An 18373-nucleotide genomic window follows, 5' to 3' on the forward strand; every position below is an offset into this window, starting at 1 on the left:
TGGCTACGTAGGCGCTCTTAATCCCTCCTTTTCAAAAACTGATTGGAGGATTATAAGAAAACGCACTCTGAATACTGGCTAATGTCCTTGACAATCCTTATTGTTTATTTGACAGCATGGGTTTATATCTGTCATTCAGAGAGATTTGGAGGCAAAAGCTATTTTTATTCTGCATTTTCACAGAATATTACGTCATTATTTCCATTTTCAACAAAATACAACAGTATATGCCCACAGGATGTCACAGTCAGTCATAGTTATTTCTTATTTGAGGAGGTCCAATATGAGTTTTAATATTTTTACTTCCGTTTATGTATCTCTGCAGCTGCTCAGGATGTGGCAACCATCAGTAGCTCCTCCCCTCACTCAGGTGTGTAATTAGGTTGTATTGGCCTCACCTGGTGTCATTATAAAATGCTACACTTTGGCACTTGGCAGCTTTTGGTCCGTTTTATTTTATCTGTGGCGATGGGTGGATGTTTGTTTCTCTGTCTAGTCTTATTGCAGTTGTCAGGGCCCTTGCGAGGTGAGCCAGCTGTACAAAAAATTGCTTTTACACCATCTGCAAACATGACCCGATTAGACTTCATGCTTTATAATTTATCCAGAGGAATGTTTCTCAGTTCAGACGCTGAGTGAAGGATGCATTATCAGCTATATGTTTTATTTTTATTTTATTTTATTTTATTTAACTTTAGCAATGGTTGACAGTTTGTCCTCTTCTGCTCTCTTGATCTAAACAGTTGTTTCAGCTGAAAGCACTCCTTTGAAGTGTGGCCTGGGCTCTAAAATGTGCAAGGATGGCTCAGAGTGTGTCCTCTACAGCCATGTTTGCGATGGAGAGCATGACTGCAAGGATGGTTCAGATGAAGAGGACTGTGCATCAGGGTGCAATGAAGGTACTGGACTTGAAGTCATAATACTTATGTGCATTGCTAAAATTTATGGCCATCACTGAACACCTCCATCCTCAAGAGAGATTGGAAATTTTCCAGTACACAATGGATTAAGTCTTAAAATGAATTGAATGACTTGTGTTCATTAATAAAGCCTAACTGCAGTGGAAACACTTGAGTCTGTAAAAAGCTAAATTCTTTCAGATTAAACAGGCCAAAAATGGAGTCAGTTGGTAGTTAGCTAAAACCAATAGTCTTGCACAACAACCCTGGAATAAATCCTGCCTTCATTAATGTTCAGTTTTTTATATCCTCAAGGATAGTGTCCCTGTATTATGCTATACAACTCAATAGCACCACAAACTGCAGCCTCCAAATGATCACATAGTTGAATCAACACCTTTCAGATAGTTCAAACAAAACTGAACATTAAAACCTTCATGAAGGCACAATTTATTGCAAAACTGTGTTTGAGACTACATTAATTTCAGCTGGGTGTGCCTAATAAACTGGAAAATTAGTAAATATCATCAAACTAAGTCACCATTTCACTGTTTGAATATGCCATTTGGCTCCAGATAAACATGTCATCAGTTTAATTGTACGCAAAAATTGTAAACTTTGTTTTGAGGAAAACCATGGCTTGTCTCATAATGTCAAATGCCTGCATCTGAACAGATCAGTTCCAGTGTGCTCATGGGAAAAAATGTATAGACAAGGACCAGGTGTGTGATGGTATACCTCACTGTCAGGACCGTTCTGATGAAATGCAGTGTGCACAGCAAACTGAGGGCTGTTTTCACCACTGTGACAACAAGAGTCGTTGCATACCTGCAAACTTCATTTGCGATGGAGAGAAGGACTGCTCGGATGGCACAGATGAAGCCAGCTGTGGTAGGTTGAAATGATCAGAGGATATAGTAGATCTCTCGCAGGAGATAACCGCATACATATCTCACTCTTGCATAATATGCATCATACTGTTTACCCACTTTATCTGGCATCTGCATCAGAGGACCAAGAGGAAGACAGACATGAGAGGGAAGATGGGACCAGTCCACTCTCTGTGCCTGCTCCCTCCGCCAGCTCATCCACTCCTGTGAAATGTCCTTTGGGCTCTAAACCCTGCAAGGACAACAAAGAGTGTGTCCTCTACAACCATGTTTGTGATGGAGAAAAAGACTGCGCAGATGGCTCTGATGAGGAAGAATGTTTATCAGCATGTGAAACGGGTAATCTGGTGGTTGGTTTGTTTGGTTGTAAACTCCTGTATGTGGGTGAAGAATGACTTTACTGCCCTCTAGTGGGTAAAGTTAGTCTGTTTTATCACATCAGAATCAAAGTGCTTTTCTTTTAAATGCATTAAATGTGCAGGATGTTGGTGCAGAGACAGTAATTTGGCTCACTGACATAAAGTGAGGGTCACTGGTAAATGGAACCATATTGGCCTAGATGTAGTCAAAAACAAAGGTCTTTGTCATTGGAGTGCATCCTCACTGCAAAGAAGTAATGTAATTGTAAAACATTCCAAGGTAGGAGAGACAGGGGATGATTACAACACTTTTTGTTTGAGTGTGACTCAGTGAGGGTTTTTTTGTTAGAGCTCTTAAATTTTGATATGTGGTACCTATATTTGTCTGCTATAAATAACACACTTTGACCTCTACTACACAATCACAGATTATGGAAATTAATGTCAAATACAAAGAGGTATATTGTTACAACATACCCCAGTACCGGGGTGAGTTGTAACACTAGCTGGGGATGGATGTAAGAATTAAATTATTGTGCTTAAAAAAAGATTCACAATAGGCTAAATGTATTCAAGCACTTTAATGAATAATAAAGAAGGAACAATAAACTTCTAAGAATACAATAATTATAATAAAATAAATAGAAATGTATAACATAAATAAAAAAAATAATTGTAGCCTGAATGAGGTTGACATTTTAACAGCATTTTAACAGTTGAACAATAAATACTTTCGAAGAGTTACAACCCTCCCCATGCCTAGCAGCCATGAAAGAGCTAACCGTTTTTAGCATTTAGCTTCAAAGCTAGCACTAATGAAACACATCAAATTAAACAAGAGAAACTACTACTTGAACCTATGTAAGTGAAACAATTGTACATACAACACAATGGACACTATGCCAAAAACAACTGTGATGAAAATGTTTGGTTTCCCACCTGAAAAACTGTTTTTGGCTCTAGAACAGACAAATTCGGACTCAGAGACATCCGGCTTCACCAGTGAACTCCAATTGTAAATGGGCATGGACTGCTGCATGATGATGTCACCACAACTCGTTTCTAATTGGCCAAACTGAGTGTGTTACAACTATCTCTTTGTTACAACCATCCGCGGTCTCCTAGTGAACATAAATAAAGAGCATCATGTATGACAACAAAGTTAATATAGTGTGTAGAGGAAGAGCCTTGATATTTGGGGTATGTTCACAAGATTATTTCTGCCGTGTGTCCTCTGCAGATCAGTTCCAGTGTGCGCATGGAAAGAAGTGCATAGAGCAGAGCCAGGTGTGTGACGGTGTGCCTCAGTGTCAGGACCGCTCAGATGAGCTGGGATGTGCCAAGCGGATGGAGGGCTGTGCTCACCAATGTGACGACAAGAGCCGTTGCATTCCTAACAGCTTCCTCTGTGATGGGGAGAGGGACTGTTTGGATGGCAGTGATGAGGCAAACTGTGGTATGCTGTCATTGAAAAAGGAAATGAATATCTACTCACTGTGTATTCAGCTCTACTTGTATGGTTCACCTTTGTGATGGTATCTCTGCCCTCCCCCCAGTTGACGGGGCCTGCAGTGCCACGGAGTTCAAGTGCACCAGTGGCCAGTGTGTGTCAGACACAATGCTTTGCGATGGTCACCCAGACTGCTGGGATCGCTCAGATGAGGAGAGCTGCACCAACGCACCGGTCTGCCCCACCAAACACCGCTGCCCCCAGAGCAAGGAGTGTCTGGTGCAAGAGTGGATCTGTGACGGAGATCAGGACTGCAAAGATGGCACTGATGAGAAGGTGGATGTTGAAGGCAACACCACAAGTTTGTTGGACAAAAGTAGACATTAAAATAGACATCTTTTGAACTTCGTCTTAAGCATTAGTCTTTCAGGGGCAACAGAAATACAATCCTAAAAATCCAAGTGTTGTCTGTATTGGACCTTTGTCATAGACCATATTTACTTGTAGTGGTTTACAGTGAGCCACTGGGATGGTCTAAACATATACACGGCCTATCCATGTATATGGCCTCAATTTTCAAATCAAAATTTAGAACTGTCAAGTACCACTTTGGATTGCAGTAAAATAATCCACTGTACCTCCTCAGGATTGTCCCGTGGCTCCACTGAACTGTGGTGAGTTCCAGTGGTTGTGTAAATCCAAAAGCAAGTGTATCCCTACAGCCTGGAGGTGTGATGGCATGAAGGACTGTGACGATGGCAGTGACGAGACTGAATGTGAGTGGTTATACATTATATAATATATACAGTATAAAACACGGAAAAAGTTGTTTACTCTATGGTGAAAAGAAATTAAATGATGCTCAAGTGAAATGAATCGCAGCCATGTAACTGCAACATCTCTGGTTCAAATCCAGCTTATCCCTCTTTATTCCCAGGTTTCCTGTCTTTGTTTGCTATCTAATGAAGTCAAAAATGCCAAAAAGTAAAGGAACTGTATGTGACATTCAGAGCATGGCAAACAACTATTTGCTGTAAAGATATAGCGGCACCCTGAGCAGAGAATGAAGTCACGCTTCTTCTGCATGTGTTGTAATCAGATTTTCTGTCTGTTATTGTGGTAGATGGTAATGTACATGTGAGTCTGTATCCAGCTGGCTAGCTACTCGCTGCCACTCTGCACTGTGCGTACACAGTGGTTACCATTGATGCTCTCCCTACACACTGTGGCAGGGCAGTGTTGTCGCGTAAGCATAGTGCTCACCCTCTGGTTCCCTCCTCTGTTAACTCACGTAGCTCTGTAAGCACAGTTGCCACTGTTGGCGCTATTCATGCTGTTAGCACCATTAGCTGCTAGTCACCAGCTCAGCCACCTCCATGTTGAGTCGTGTGCAGGCAATTATGGCTCGGACTCTCAATCATAGATATGCTCTGAAGGTCGCATACAGCTCCTTTAAAGTGATATTTGTAGTGTGGAAAAAGGAATACCTTTTATTGATAATAAAACACTTAAAAATTCAACTGTTTTTGTTTGCTAACTTTTCAGTAAAGGGTTTTTCTTATTCTAAAATAATTTTGTATTAAATATGAAACTGAGTGTGTGTGCATACCAGGTGGAATGGTGACATGCCTCCCTCACCAGTTCCAGTGTGGTAGCCAGGAGTGCCTGGATCCCGTCCAAGTGTGTAACAGCATTACCAACTGCGCAGACGGCTCAGACGAGGGCGGTAGCTGCCAGATCACTTGCGCAGACGCAGATAACAGCCGTTGCTCCCAGAGCTGCTACAGCACACCACAGGGAACGGTGAGGACCCCTGTATCTCATACTCTGCGTGTGCTTGACGTTAACCAGTTTAAAGTCCAGTGTGTACGATTTAGGGGCATGTGTCAGCAGGAATTAAACATAATAAAATGGTTTTCATGAATTTAGAATCACCTGAAAATAAGAATCGTGTTTTCGTTACCTTAGAATGAGCTGTTTATATACATACCGAGTGACAGGAGTACACAGGAGGAGTTTCAGTTCTGCAACTTCACTGCTAGATGCCACTAAATCCTACAAACTAGACCAAGTCGTATGCTTGTTGGTGGCATAAAATGTAAAAATAAAGAAAGAAATGCAGTAGAGACTGAACTTTTAATGTAGCAGTACAATGTGAAGTTTCTGAGACCATTCTGAACAAATTAAACAAGTAAATGTGTGTGAGTGTCATGACTATGCTCTTACCCTCTGAATGTGTGATGTAAATGTTGCAGCTCCTCTAACACTTGATCTTGCTGTGTAGCGTTGTCACTGTGCAGCAGGGTTCACGCTAATGAAGGACAGGCTGACCTGTGTTGATATTGATGAGTGTGAAGGCCAGAGCTCAGGTGTGTGCAGTCAGCTGTGCATCAACACTCCAGGCTCATATCAATGTGACTGTCACCCAGGCTACATAATGGAGGCAGATGGACACCACTGCAAGATCACCGGTAAAGTTCTTTTAATAGACTATACCATTTGGTAGGCCATAGCCCAGTGTTTGAGCGGGGCACATCATAAAAACTTAAGGAACAGTTTGATATTCTGGGAAATGCTCTTCTCATACAACTCACTTTCTTGCTGTGTACATCTGTCCGTTAAATATGACTCTACAGCCAGGAGGAGTTTAGCATAACGACAGGAAATGGCTAGCCTGGTTAAGTCAGAAGATGAGAAAATCCACCAACTTGCACCTCTAAAACTCACAAATTAGTATATCTTGGCACCAAAAAAGCGGGAGATTATCAAGTTGCCATATATGTGCCAGACTATTTCTTGGCCAGGTGCACTGACTTGAGATCTGTGTACCTTTGGGACTGAGCCATGCTCAGCAAAGATGACTGTCTCCTGGCTATAGATTCATATTAATAGACATGAGAAGTGATGTCAGTCTTTTCAAATCAAATCTTAAGCCAAGAAAGCAGTGTCTTTTTTTTTTTTTTTTTTTTTTTTTTTTTTAAAAAGTCTTTAAATACATTGTCGTGACATATGGACAGAGTACTCCTTACACTATATTACCACTTCTTCCATTCCACCACTTTTAAAATGCTATGTCCTACACTCATGTCTCGCTTGGACCAAGGCTACACTGCCCCCATGATTTCTGGGGGTCCTGCTCCATTTCGTCTATTCGTAGGCTTTTGGAAAACATGCACAAATAGGGACAATAAATGCCGAGTATGATCAGAGGGCTCCTTATGTGTCTGTATATGTATCCAATGTTGAAGATAAATGAGCCTTGAGACTATGAAAATGTTCATGTATTGGATATGAATCATTTTTATAGAAAAATCATTTCAGCACCGCTGTTCAAAAAAATGCATCTACATCTACTTATTTTAAAGGAGTTTTATTCAATATTCAGAGCATATCTATGATTCAGAGGTTGTCTGCACCCAGCTCTCAGCCATGAGAGGGCACACTGAATGAGTCCAAAAATAACCATTGGCACCATAATGTTGTTTGTCTCACCCTTTAGGTGAACCCTTCCTGCTGTCATCAGTCCAAACGGACCTCTTCATGTTTGGCCTGCGCAGTGGCAGCCTTGATGTGTTGTCTTCCTCTGCCAAGAAGGCCATCCTCTCCTTGGACTATGACTGGAGGGACCAGAGGGTCTTTTGGGTCAGTCTGGACACTGAGAGCATCAGGTGGTCCTCGCTGGACCAGAAGACCACAGGAACTCTTATTAAAGGTTGCTGCAACACAAATGTGATTGAAGTATTTTAAGTGACTGACATCTACATTTTTGAATATTGAATGTACTGTCATGCATAAGGATGCCTCCTCATGACACACGACACCATATGTTTCCACAGGTGTCCGAGCTGATTCTGTTGCTGTGGACTGGCTCGGGAGGAACCTGTACTGGATTGACGGAGTGAATAGTCAGATTGTTGCCATTAGACTAACCACAGATACTGTCAAATCGCTGGACCACAGCGTCATCCTGGATGAAGACCTGGATCAGCCTCGCTCTCTCGCACTGCTGCCACAAAAAGGGTCAGCATTACTTTATTTCACTGTCCAAATTGTTCCACAATGTTTGTGAAAACCTTTTAAGACTAGTATTGAGTCTTTTAATTTTTCTACCAGACTGATGTTCTGGACAGAGATTGGTAATGTAGTGAAGATAGAACGTGCCGGGATGGATGGGTCAGAGAGGAAGGCAGTAGTAAACTCGAGTCTGGGCTGGCCAGGCGGTGTGGCTGTAGACACCATCTCTGACAGAGTCTACTGGACGGATGAAAGGCTGAGGGCGATTGGATCTGCAACACTGGATGGAGATGACATTCAGGTAAAACATTTTGGCCTCAACACTAAATCTACCAGCAAAACGTCAACCTACCTTCCTTAAAACTACAGGGTACCCTACAAGTGGCGCCTACTGGGAGGTTTCTTTTTCCTAAAACGGACCAAGCATAAATAGATTAGACTTAATGTAAAAAAAAAAAAAAGGCAAGATATAAAGTCATGTACCTAAATGTCATTTTCAGATTCTACAGATGAAAGAGACCACCAACCCGTTCTCCCTGGCAGTGTTCAATGACATGCTCTACTGGTCTGATGCTAAGAAGCGAGTGGTGTTGGCTGCCCATAAAATCTCTGGCAAAAACCAACAAGTTCTCCTGAAAAGACCCAGACAACCTTTTGGTGTGAAAGTGAGTGAACCAAATGTACCAAATACTGAATGTAGTATTTAATTTTTATCTTTTTTTTTTTTTTTTTTAAATCAGCACAAATTATAAGGATTCAGAAAACATTTATAAAACATGTTCCTGTTCTCTGCTTGGTTTGCAGATCATTCACCCATTGCTCCAGATGGGCATTGAGAGTCCCTGTGAAAAGATAGACTGTTCGCACATGTGTGTGTTGGCCCCGGGACCCAAGGCTGTGTGCAAGTGTCCCTCTGGCCTTTTACTGGCTGAGGATGGCCTGACCTGCTCTAGCTCAGTCAATTCAGCATTCCTGCTGATGCTGTCTCCCTCCACCGTCACCCAGGTTTTTTCTTTGATGCATACCAGGTCGAATTTGTTTTAACAGAATAGACTTTAAGGAAATGTTGGACATTTTGGGAAATGCATAATTTGTGCCTTTTTTGGCATGTATTTGCACCTGGGTGAGTGACTAGAATTAGGGCAAAGAGAGCATCGTTAGGGCTGGTATTGGCCAATCTCATAAATTCACTGAGATTAAAGTAGTCAATTTTCGAGAAATTGCAAATGTCCTACCAGAAAGTAGGCTGACTTATTAATAAAGGGTGATGCAGTCCTTGGAGGGAAAAAGATGTGGTTGGTGAGTGGGTTAAACACAGGAGGCCGGGGTTGAGTCCTGTGTGAATAAAAATTGACAATATTTTTAGAATTGGCTGACCTATTATCAGTTTTTAGCATATATAAAACTGCTGAATGTAGACTGTGTGAATAGCCACATTGGCTATATACACCTGGGTGTAAATAGCATTTCTGGCTATAGGACACCTGGGTGCTAATAGCATGTGCCTGTTTTTTGCTGAGTGTTGGATGACAGGATTGATACCACTCTTATCTATGATAACTATAAAGCTGCAATCGGTTAGCTTAGCATAAAGACTGGAAACTGGGGGAAATGACTAACTTGCTTTTGAAGGAAACAAAATCCACTTATCACCAGCACCTAAAGCCCTAAAGCATTAACAAGTCACGATGTTTGTTAAATTTGTACAAAAGTGTAAAATTAAATTCCCTGCTGCAATGAAGGGTTATTTGCCAGACTATTTCCTGGTCAGGAGCAGTTGTTAATGGTGGTACTTGCCAAGAAGTGATCATAACCCTATGTTAAACAGAAAATTGTTTTACACTTTCACATTTTATGTCTTGATTTTTAAAAAAAAAAAAAAAAAATTAATTCATGATCAAGTGATGGCAAGCAAATTTACTTACTTTCTGAACAAGCCAGTCAGTTTTCCCCAGTTAAACTAAACAGTGGCTGCTTGCTCCAGCTATGTTTTAAGTGCATGTCCCAAAATGTTGAACTAAGCCTTTCAGGTCCAGTGTGACGAATTTAGAGGGATATTGGAAGAAATTGACAATAATATAATAAGTAGCCTATGTCTTCTTTTGCGTATAAATGACCTGGAAATGAGACTTGTTGTGCATTTTCTTTACCTCAGAATGAGCCATTTAGATTTACGTAGGAAGCGGGTCCTCATTTATGGATTTTGCCATGTTTCTACAATAGTGAAAGTTTATTTTGTATTCATATTTTACATGTGAATGTATTTTAAATCTCCAATTATCTCCATAGATCTACTTGCAGTCCCGACACACAGCAGCAGAGCTGAAGGGCTGGCCTGAACACCTGGCCCTGCAGGTGCCCAGTGTCAATGAAGCAGCCATCATTGACTACAGCCTTCGTGACCACACCCTGTTCTTGACAGATGACGGCACAACTTCACTCAGCTCCTTCAAGCTGAGGGACTCGGACTTGTCCTCTCAGGGCCAGCTCCTAAAACTCCTGGGCAACACCATTACCGCCATGGCTCTGGACTGGGTAACACTTAACATCTACTGGAGCAGCGACAAACAGCCTCGCCTGCAGGTCACCTCCATCACAGGTGCACACACTGCTGTTCTCATAAAAGATGGTATTGGCAGAGTGGAATCCATTGCCCTCCACCCTCCCAGTGGAAGGGTTTGTTTCACCAACGTGGGGCTGCAGGGTACGGGTACTGTGGCTACTGTTGAGTGTGCCAACATGGATGGTGCTGGGCGGAGTGTGGTGTGGAAGGATGCTGTCCAGCCAACATCTCTGGTCTTCTCCAGTACTGGGGATACAATTTACTGGGCTGACATGGGTAAAATGCTTTTATAAATTTGGCTTGAGTTGGGAAGTTTTTATTGAAGGCTTTTATGTAGGCTAATAATGGTTTAGAAAAGCAGTAACATAGCTTGGATTCTTGCCCAGATTTAGGGACCATCGGCACTGTCCAACTTGATGGATCTGGATACAGAGAGCTGAAGACCGGTGATGGCCTGGCTGCTGTGGCTCTGAGTGATGACGCACTGCTGTGGATGACTGTCAGTGGTAATGGCTAATTTAGTATGTAATAAATAGATTGATACTGATGCCATGTTGTGTGTACCAAATACCAGGAGGCGGTGCTGTTAAACATCATAACTTTTCATTCATTCATTCATTGTAACCACTTCATCCTCTTGAGGGTCGCGGGGGGGCTGGAGCCTATCCCAGCTGACATCGGGCGAGAGGCAGGGTACACCCTGGACAGGTCGCCAGACTATCGCAGGGCTGACACATAGAGACAAACAACCATTCACGCTCACATTCACACCTACGGACAATTTAGAGTCACCAATTAACCTAGTCCCCAATCTGCATGTCTTTGGACTGTGGGAGGAAGCCGGAGTGCCCGGAGAGAACCCACGCTGACACGGGGAGAACATGCAAACTCCACACAGAACTACTACACACGCCTGGGATCGAACCGGCAACCCTCTTGCTGTGAGGCGAGAGTGCTAACCACCACACCACCGTGCACACAAGACAATAATGCATTACAAAATCTAAAAAAAAAAATCTGTCAAATCTGACTGTCCTGATTGTTGTCACGCTATGAGTTGCAAGTTGCAAACATCTTGGAACCCTGACACACCGAGCTGGCATTGTTAATAATGGGCGTCAGTGAGCATCGGTTGGGTAGTTTTTGCAGTGTGTCCTGCATCGTTGGCACTAGCTGGCCCTTGTCAGCTGTTTTTCGGCCAATTCAGCATATTGAATCAACATCAGAGCTGGGGGAGCCCATCAGTGAGAGGAATCACTGATCGCTTTCCTCACTTCTATTACTCTTCTTTTGCCCTGAGCTAAACTGCCAATCAAATGACGAAAGTCAAGAGGGCATCAGATGGAAATAAACTTGTTATATCAGTAAGAATATTTTTTTAGCCATTGAGAGCATCAGCAGAAATGGTCTGCTAGCGAACAATAACATAAGTCTGAGCAGTTTCTGCTAAAGAGTTAAATGGCTAAAAAAAGAAACTGAAATATAACAAGTTTGTTCCGATCTTGCACCCTCTTGACTTAAGTTTACTTTATTTGCTTTTCTCACTTCTTCATTACTCTTATGTACTTAGCTGAACTGCCAACCAAAGCGATTTCTCTCACCAATGGGCTTCACCTGCTCTGATGCCGATTCAATGTAGGAGAGACCGGGGATGGTTGTAACAAAGAGATAGTTGTAACACTCTCAGTTTGGCCAATTAGAAACGAGTTGTGGTGACATCATCATGCAGCAGTCCATGCCCATTTACAATTGGAGCTCACTAGTGAAGTCGCATGTCTCTGAGTCCAAATTTGTCTGTTCTAGAGCCAAAAAAACAGTTTTTCAGGTGAGAAACCAAACATTTTCATCATAATTGTTTTTTGCATAGTGTCCATTGTGTTGTATGTACAATTGTTTCACTTACATAGGTTCAAGTAGTAGTTTCTCTAGTTTAATTTGATGTCTCATTACTGCTAGCTTTGAAGCAAAATGCTAAAAACGGTTAGCTCTTTCATGGCTGCTAGGCATGGGGAGGGTTGTAAAAAGTGTGGATTTTGGGCCCACGAAGCCTGCACCCCAGGCAAGGACATCTACATTTGCCACAACTGTCAATCAGATTAAAAATAGGCTATAGGTATTATGCTTTGGTTTGCTCAGATAATAGTTACTCTTCAAAAGTGTTTATTGTTCAACTGTTCAAATGCTGTTCAAAGTCAACCTTTTTTGTATTTGTTATACATTTGTTTAATATTATAACTATAGTATTCTTACGAGTTTATTGTTCCTTCTTTATTATTCATTGAAGTGCTTGAATACATTTAGCCTATTGTGAATCTGTTTTAAGCACAATAATTTAATTGTTACATCCATCCCCAGCTAGTGTTACAACTCACCCCGGTACTGGGGTACGTTGTAACAATATACCTCTTTGTATTTGACATTAATTTCCATAATCTGTGATGGTGTTGTAGAGGTCAAAGTGTGTTATTTATAGCAGACAAATATAGGTACCACATATCAAAATTTAAGAGCTCTAACAAAAAAGACCACTGAGTTACACTTGCTCAAACAAAGTGTTACAATCATCCCCGGTCTCCCCTACTGAATGCCAGCAGTTTGGGACCCACTGCAAAAACGAAGGCAACAGACACTTACTGACCGCCTGACATTGACCGATGACCGACTGTCTGTTTGATGTTCCAGGGCCTTTAGATTTCTAATTTATCTTCATGACTTTGTGTCGGCCCTTTCCCTCAGACAAGACCAGGCTCTGGTACAGTGATGAACAGCAGCAAAACAAGTTGTGGTTTGAGGTCGGCACAGAAGTGGTCAGCTTAAAGGCATTCAGCAAGTCCAGTCAGACTGGTACGTAAGTTTTGATGGTCTTTCAGAGGGCATTTCAATATGATGTTTGGCAATAGGTGACACTGACCATCACAAACTCCAATGAACTAATGATCTGCTGAACTATTTTTTGCAGGTTCAAACCAGTGCACAGAAAACAACGGAAACTGCCAGCACTTATGTCTTGCCACCCCAGAGGGTCGGACATGCAAGTGTGCCCACGACTACATCCCTGTGAATGCTACCCACTGTGGTCCAGAGCAGAGCTGCCCAGGTGGCACCAGGCCCTGTCTGGATCAACTCTCATGTCAGCCTGTTGAGAAGTTCTGTGACAAGCACATTGACTGCTATGACCACTCAGATGAGAACTGTGAGTCTTGATCTTATACCTTTTTTAAAATCAGTAAGAGCTGTTATCTAAAATGGCATATGTTTTTAGCTGAAACGTTCATCTTTCCTCAGGTGTCACTCTGAAGCAGAGATCAGGAGCAAAGGTCCTTGCTCCCACCCAACCCCACAGCTCATCTCCTCCTCGTCCGTCCCCTCCTTCTCCTCTCTCTGAAGACACTGGCCCGAACACCACCCTAAATGTTAGCAGTCAGCTCATGAACCTGGATGCGCAGCAGTGCAGCCAGAAACGCTGCAGTGGTAATGGCCGCTGTGTGGAGGTCAATGGAGAAACTGCATGTGTGTGTGCACTGGGCTACAGTGGTGATTCCTGTCAAGACAATCTCCTAAAGACCATGCAGGGTCCCATTATCTACGGTGCTGTGGGGCTCTGTGCAGGAGTGGTGGTCATTGCTGTGATGGCAGTGGTGGTTAAGAGGAAGAAGAGCGCCAACACAAGGTTTGTCTGATTACTAATTAAGAGGAGAACCTTCCTGTTACAACACTGACATGTTGACATAGTCTGTAACTTGAAATTTTAAAGCCAAGACATGAACATTTTTAAACAAGATGAAAACTCTAGTGGCCCTGTGAGGCTGTACTTGGGCATTAGTGAAGCTTCTAGCCAAATGCTAACATGCTCATGGTACACCAGTGCTAGCTGGAGCAGGTTTTAATCAGTTACTGAGCAAACATTCACTTATTAGCACTAAACACAAGCACAGCTGAGGCAGAGGGAATAAGTTAAGTCAAATGAGTATTGGGTCAGGAACCAACGTATTTGACAACAAAAACTGACTTGAAGGTTAGCCTAAATCAGTTGCTGGAAGTGAGGCCTGCTGGCCAATGGTGGCCCTCAAAGATTTTGTGTGACACCCAAAAATTACATGAAATGCATGTATTCTATTTCAATCATCCGAAGTCCATTTCAGTACTTGGGGGAAATACGATTGGTCATCAGTGCTGGTGCTTTAAGGAAAAGGACAGTTTAATGTAGAAGTGGAAAGGAAAAAACACCTTGGTTGAGGAGAAAAAGAGGCGTCAGGAAAAATTCATTAATGCTTGTTTCATCTGACCTTGGGACAGTGATCCACCTCATCTACAAACAGGTGAATTTGGTGCTCAGGGAATTTAATGTTAAAATATTATGAGAAAATAACTTCCTACAACTAGTTCATAGATGAAGAGCGCAAGGCTGAACAGTTTCAACAAGACCTATCTGCCCAACAGCCAGTCTTCAAAAATCTTAGAGTTAAACGTGCTAAGGTGTTACACAGGCAAGCTATGTGTTAGCTCATGGAATTGCTAAACATGGTAAGCTGTTCGGTGAAGAAGAGTCTATGCAGGACTGCTTGGTAAAGGTAGCTGATATTTTGTGTCTATCCTGTGCAACCCTCAATCATACACTGACCCCAAAATTGACGCTCAGTCATCAAAACTGAGCATCCGTGCTTTAAAAGATTTAAGGGGCCAGCAAAGCTTCTACATCTTATCCTGATAGGACCATGAATGTCTGAATCAAATTTTCATGGCAATCAATCCAATAGCTGTCAAGGCATTTGCTAAACACATTTCAACCTCATGGTGGTACTAGCAGGAAAATCAGAGGAGCACCAACCCCCACTAAGGGATTATCAGTCAGGTTCGTCCTCTGGGGACCACAAATATTTGTACATGCTTTCATGGCAATCTATCCAGTACTTGAGTTTCAGTCAGCTTGATGTGAACAATATCATGAACCTACAGTGGATCTGTGCATTTGTTGTACGCAGATGGGGTTAATGTTTGCTGCATATGGTTGACTATACTGGGAGCACAGGACTACACTTTTGTATTTCATTCCTGCAGGAGAGCTAGCCCAGCAGCAGTGAAGGAGACGTGTATGACTGACCTGGAGAACAATACTGAGACCAGCCCCAGTACACAAGCTGCCTCAGCAGACACAGACAAACCAGAGGTGAACCTCCCAAAACCCCCATAAACTAGCAGGTTCCCAATTTGTTATTGTGCTTGTGATTATGATCTGACTTTTTTTCTCTCTATGCAGGAAGCAGTATCTTCTGTTGACTGAGGTTGATTCATGAACAAGCAACATTTTAAATAAAATGTTAACATTTGCCACTGTTTCCGGTGATGTTATTTCAGGATTGTTTGCTGAACAACACCAATGTTGAGTTTTTTTGACAAACTGTTCCAGATAGTTGGCTGAGTTATGGGGCTTAAATATTGTTCACACTGATCAAAGGTCAGTGGGTAACATCAGAGAATTTGGTGACCATCAGGTGAACTTCACTTTTGTAAGTCATCTTGAGGTTTCCAAGAGGTTCATTGAGGATGACAAAGGACAATAAGAATCTGGCATTAAAAGAAGCAAAACTCTAACCTAGGAGGACAGACCAAATTGCAAAAAATGCATTATTGTGTTTTGTGTAATTTCTAACCTGAAGGATGGGAGATGGCTGCCGGTGCTTAGGTTTTTGATCCAAACCCCATTACGATCTTTTTCCTTGTATGACTAAAGACTCATTTATGCTCACTTTTGGATACATATGTAAGGACACAGAACAAGCCTTTTGTCTGTTCATTATATCCATATTTGTGCATGTTTTCTGAAAGTTTACACACATGGATGTAATGGAGAAGTACCTTTTTGGTTGTGGGGACAGTGTTGACTATTTCAAGGGAGAGGTGACAAAGACATCTTAAAAATGACGGAGCAAATTAGTAATGGTGAAAATAATTCACTTGTCGGAATGTATTTAATGGCCTCAGACCACTGCCATTTACAAAACTGCCTCAAATGATTTACATAGTTATGATGACCTCCACTGTTGCCATGTTGTTCCCTCTTGTGCCCTTTAGTGCCATCTAGGAATGTGTCTATGCCAACATAAAGGGCCACTTAAGTATGTGGGTAGTGCCAGTTATGTGTTACGGATTTATTTTTGTACATAACGGGAGCATAAATGAGCCTTAACTCAAGTTATGTGTCATGAAAGACTATGGCTGCAACTACCTAATTCTTTTAGTCAAGTAATTTGCTGGTTATTTTCTCAATTAAATCATTTGGTCTGCGAAATGTTAAACGATAACATGAAATGTACATCCTAGTTTCCCAGAGCCTAATGATGCTTTCCAGTGTCTTAATTTGTTGGCCTAATAAGTCTAAATCAAATATTCACTTTACAGTGATATTCAATGGAGAAAGGCAGCAAATCATTACATCTAAGAAGCTGAAGCCAGAGATGGATGCAATTTTTTTCTTAAAACATGAAATGATAAATCTTATCAAAAAAGATCTTGATTAATTTTCTGCCAATTGATTAATCATAAAATGTTGCAGCACTACTAAAACCAAATTAAAAGATACATGGCTATTTGCCATTATGATACACAGTCATCTGCCATTTTAGCAATGCTAGCAGCATAGCTGCAGAGATGGCAATGTCCACCAGTCGGTCCACCTCATAAATTCCTGCCCCTCTTTAGGATGAATTGTCATCAACTTTGGTCATCCTTTTATTTTTCCTTTAGCAACACTGACAGATTTTAATCTGTGAATACCTGAAAAAATGCAAAACTAAGAGCATACGCATGGTAAACATTGCCATTAGTCATTCTGAGCATGTTAGCATGTTTATGTTAGCATTTAGCTCAAAGTATTGCTGTGCCTCACAGAGCTGCTATTGTAACTGAGGTCTTGATTTCACTGTGGCTATGCTGAAGTACTGTGGCTGTGGTGATGTGCTTGATATACATTTAGCCACTGCACTTAGATAAAGTTTATCATTTTATTTCACTTTATACTTCTACTATACTAGGTTACAAAGGGAAATTGAACACTTTTTTACCTCACTACATTTGATAGCTAATTCCTTCATAGAAGAACATTTAATATGTGATCAGCATATGTATGATCCACTGTTACAGAGAATGACAGTCGAGGAGACTGGTGATGATTGTAACACTTTTTGTCTCAGCACTTAACTTGCTGAATTTCTGTGTTGTCAAATTTTGACACAAAGCATCTTTTTTTTGTCTACTATAAATAGCGATGTTTCCAACATCAACTATATTACAGAACTTAATTGCTGTCCAATACAAGCAGTTCCATTGTTACAACCTGCCCCACCACTGGGGTAACTTGTAACACAACCGGGGTAAGTTATAACAATAAGAATGAAAAATTTAAAATGACAAAATTACAAAAAACGGATACATAAGATAATAACCAATTCCCACTATTGTCTAACTTCCTAACCTGTACCTGTCAGATGCTTAGTACCTCATGAGTTTAAAGTAAGTCTGCTGCCTCAGTTAGGTTACCACTCAAGATGTCCTTTTGCTTTGCACTGAAGAATTTTGACTGCCGTGACACTGCTGCCACATAAGACAGCTGTGCTGGTTCTCTGTCTCTGATGTTTTATTTCTTGCAGTGTCTGCTCAGTGTTACATGACAGAAAGAGTATTATTTGGGGACAGACCTTAATGTCTTTCCCTGCCTCACTTTGATTATGTGTGCAGGCACACCCCTATCACTTTTAACCTCTAACTCTCCTGGCCTGTTAAAGAGATAGAGGAGATAAGATGTGTTTAGTTGTACTGGGGTTAGATGTAACACTTTCATAAAAGCTGTTATAACCATCCCCACCCGTGTCCTCCAGTGTTTAGTGAGCTGTAGCAGCATGGCGGTTTAAGATGAAACCATTTTTTCTAAGGGACTACTCTTTAATCTAATACAAATTACATTATTCTAATTTCAACAATATCAGTACTTATTGAAAAATATAGACCTGCATCCAGAAATTACTTTCATATCTGAAAATCAGTGTTTTGGCTGTAAAATCTGCACACTTATTCACACAACTATGAAATTTCCCATGCCAGCTCAGGAAGGAAGTGGTCATCCAATAAAACATCGTCAGTCGCCCCTATATCACGCTGGGCAGGACAGGGGCGCCATGTTGTGAGATACGTGCTCTGTTACC

General features: G+C 41.6%; 1 protein-coding gene across 3 annotated transcripts; it reads left to right on the forward strand.

Annotated features, from left to right (window-relative positions):
* The first annotated feature begins 61 nt into the window (after window positions 1–61).
* lrp13 (low-density lipoprotein receptor related-protein 13) lies at window positions 62–15502 on the forward strand. 3 transcript variants are annotated; one of them, XM_049578297.1, is made up of 21 exons: window positions 62–370; window positions 744–899; window positions 1575–1790; window positions 1910–2128; window positions 3389–3604; window positions 3705–3934; window positions 4245–4374; window positions 5211–5401; window positions 5883–6069; window positions 7098–7310; window positions 7435–7618; window positions 7712–7913; window positions 8113–8277; window positions 8417–8617; window positions 9902–10451; window positions 10562–10681; window positions 12912–13019; window positions 13135–13368; window positions 13461–13845; window positions 15234–15342; window positions 15433–15502. In XM_049578297.1, exons 2-21 carry the CDS (start codon window positions 791–793, stop codon window positions 15454–15456), a joined length of 3993 nt encoding a protein of 1330 aa, XP_049434254.1. In that variant the 5' UTR covers window positions 62–370; window positions 744–790; the 3' UTR covers window positions 15457–15502. The 3 variants fall into 3 exon arrangements, with proteins under 3 accessions (XP_049434254.1, XP_049434253.1, XP_049434256.1); XM_049578296.1 differs by lacking the exon at window positions 62–370 and adding an exon at window positions 437–526; XM_049578299.1 differs by lacking the exons at window positions 62–370; window positions 744–899; window positions 1575–1790; window positions 1910–2128 and adding an exon at window positions 3228–3296.
* The last annotated feature ends 2871 nt before the right edge of the window (window positions 15503–18373 follow it).

Source organism: Epinephelus fuscoguttatus, linkage group LG6, assembly GCF_011397635.1.
Source record: "Epinephelus fuscoguttatus linkage group LG6, E.fuscoguttatus.final_Chr_v1".
NCBI classification, from domain to species: domain Eukaryota; kingdom Metazoa; phylum Chordata; class Actinopteri; order Perciformes; family Serranidae; genus Epinephelus; species Epinephelus fuscoguttatus.

Coding starts and splice junctions, on each gene's coding strand:
- lrp13 (XM_049578296.1), top strand. CDS start 469: ATGGGTGGATGTTTGTTTCTCTGTCTAGTCTTATTGCAGTTGTCAGGG. Junction 5,402..5,882: donor ACAGCACACCACAGGGAACG/GTGAGGACCCCT, acceptor CTTGCTGTGTAG/CGTTGTCACTGTGCAGCAGG. Junction 8,618..9,901: donor CTCCCTCCACCGTCACCCAG/GTTTTTTCTTTG, acceptor TTATCTCCATAG/ATCTACTTGCAGTCCCGACA.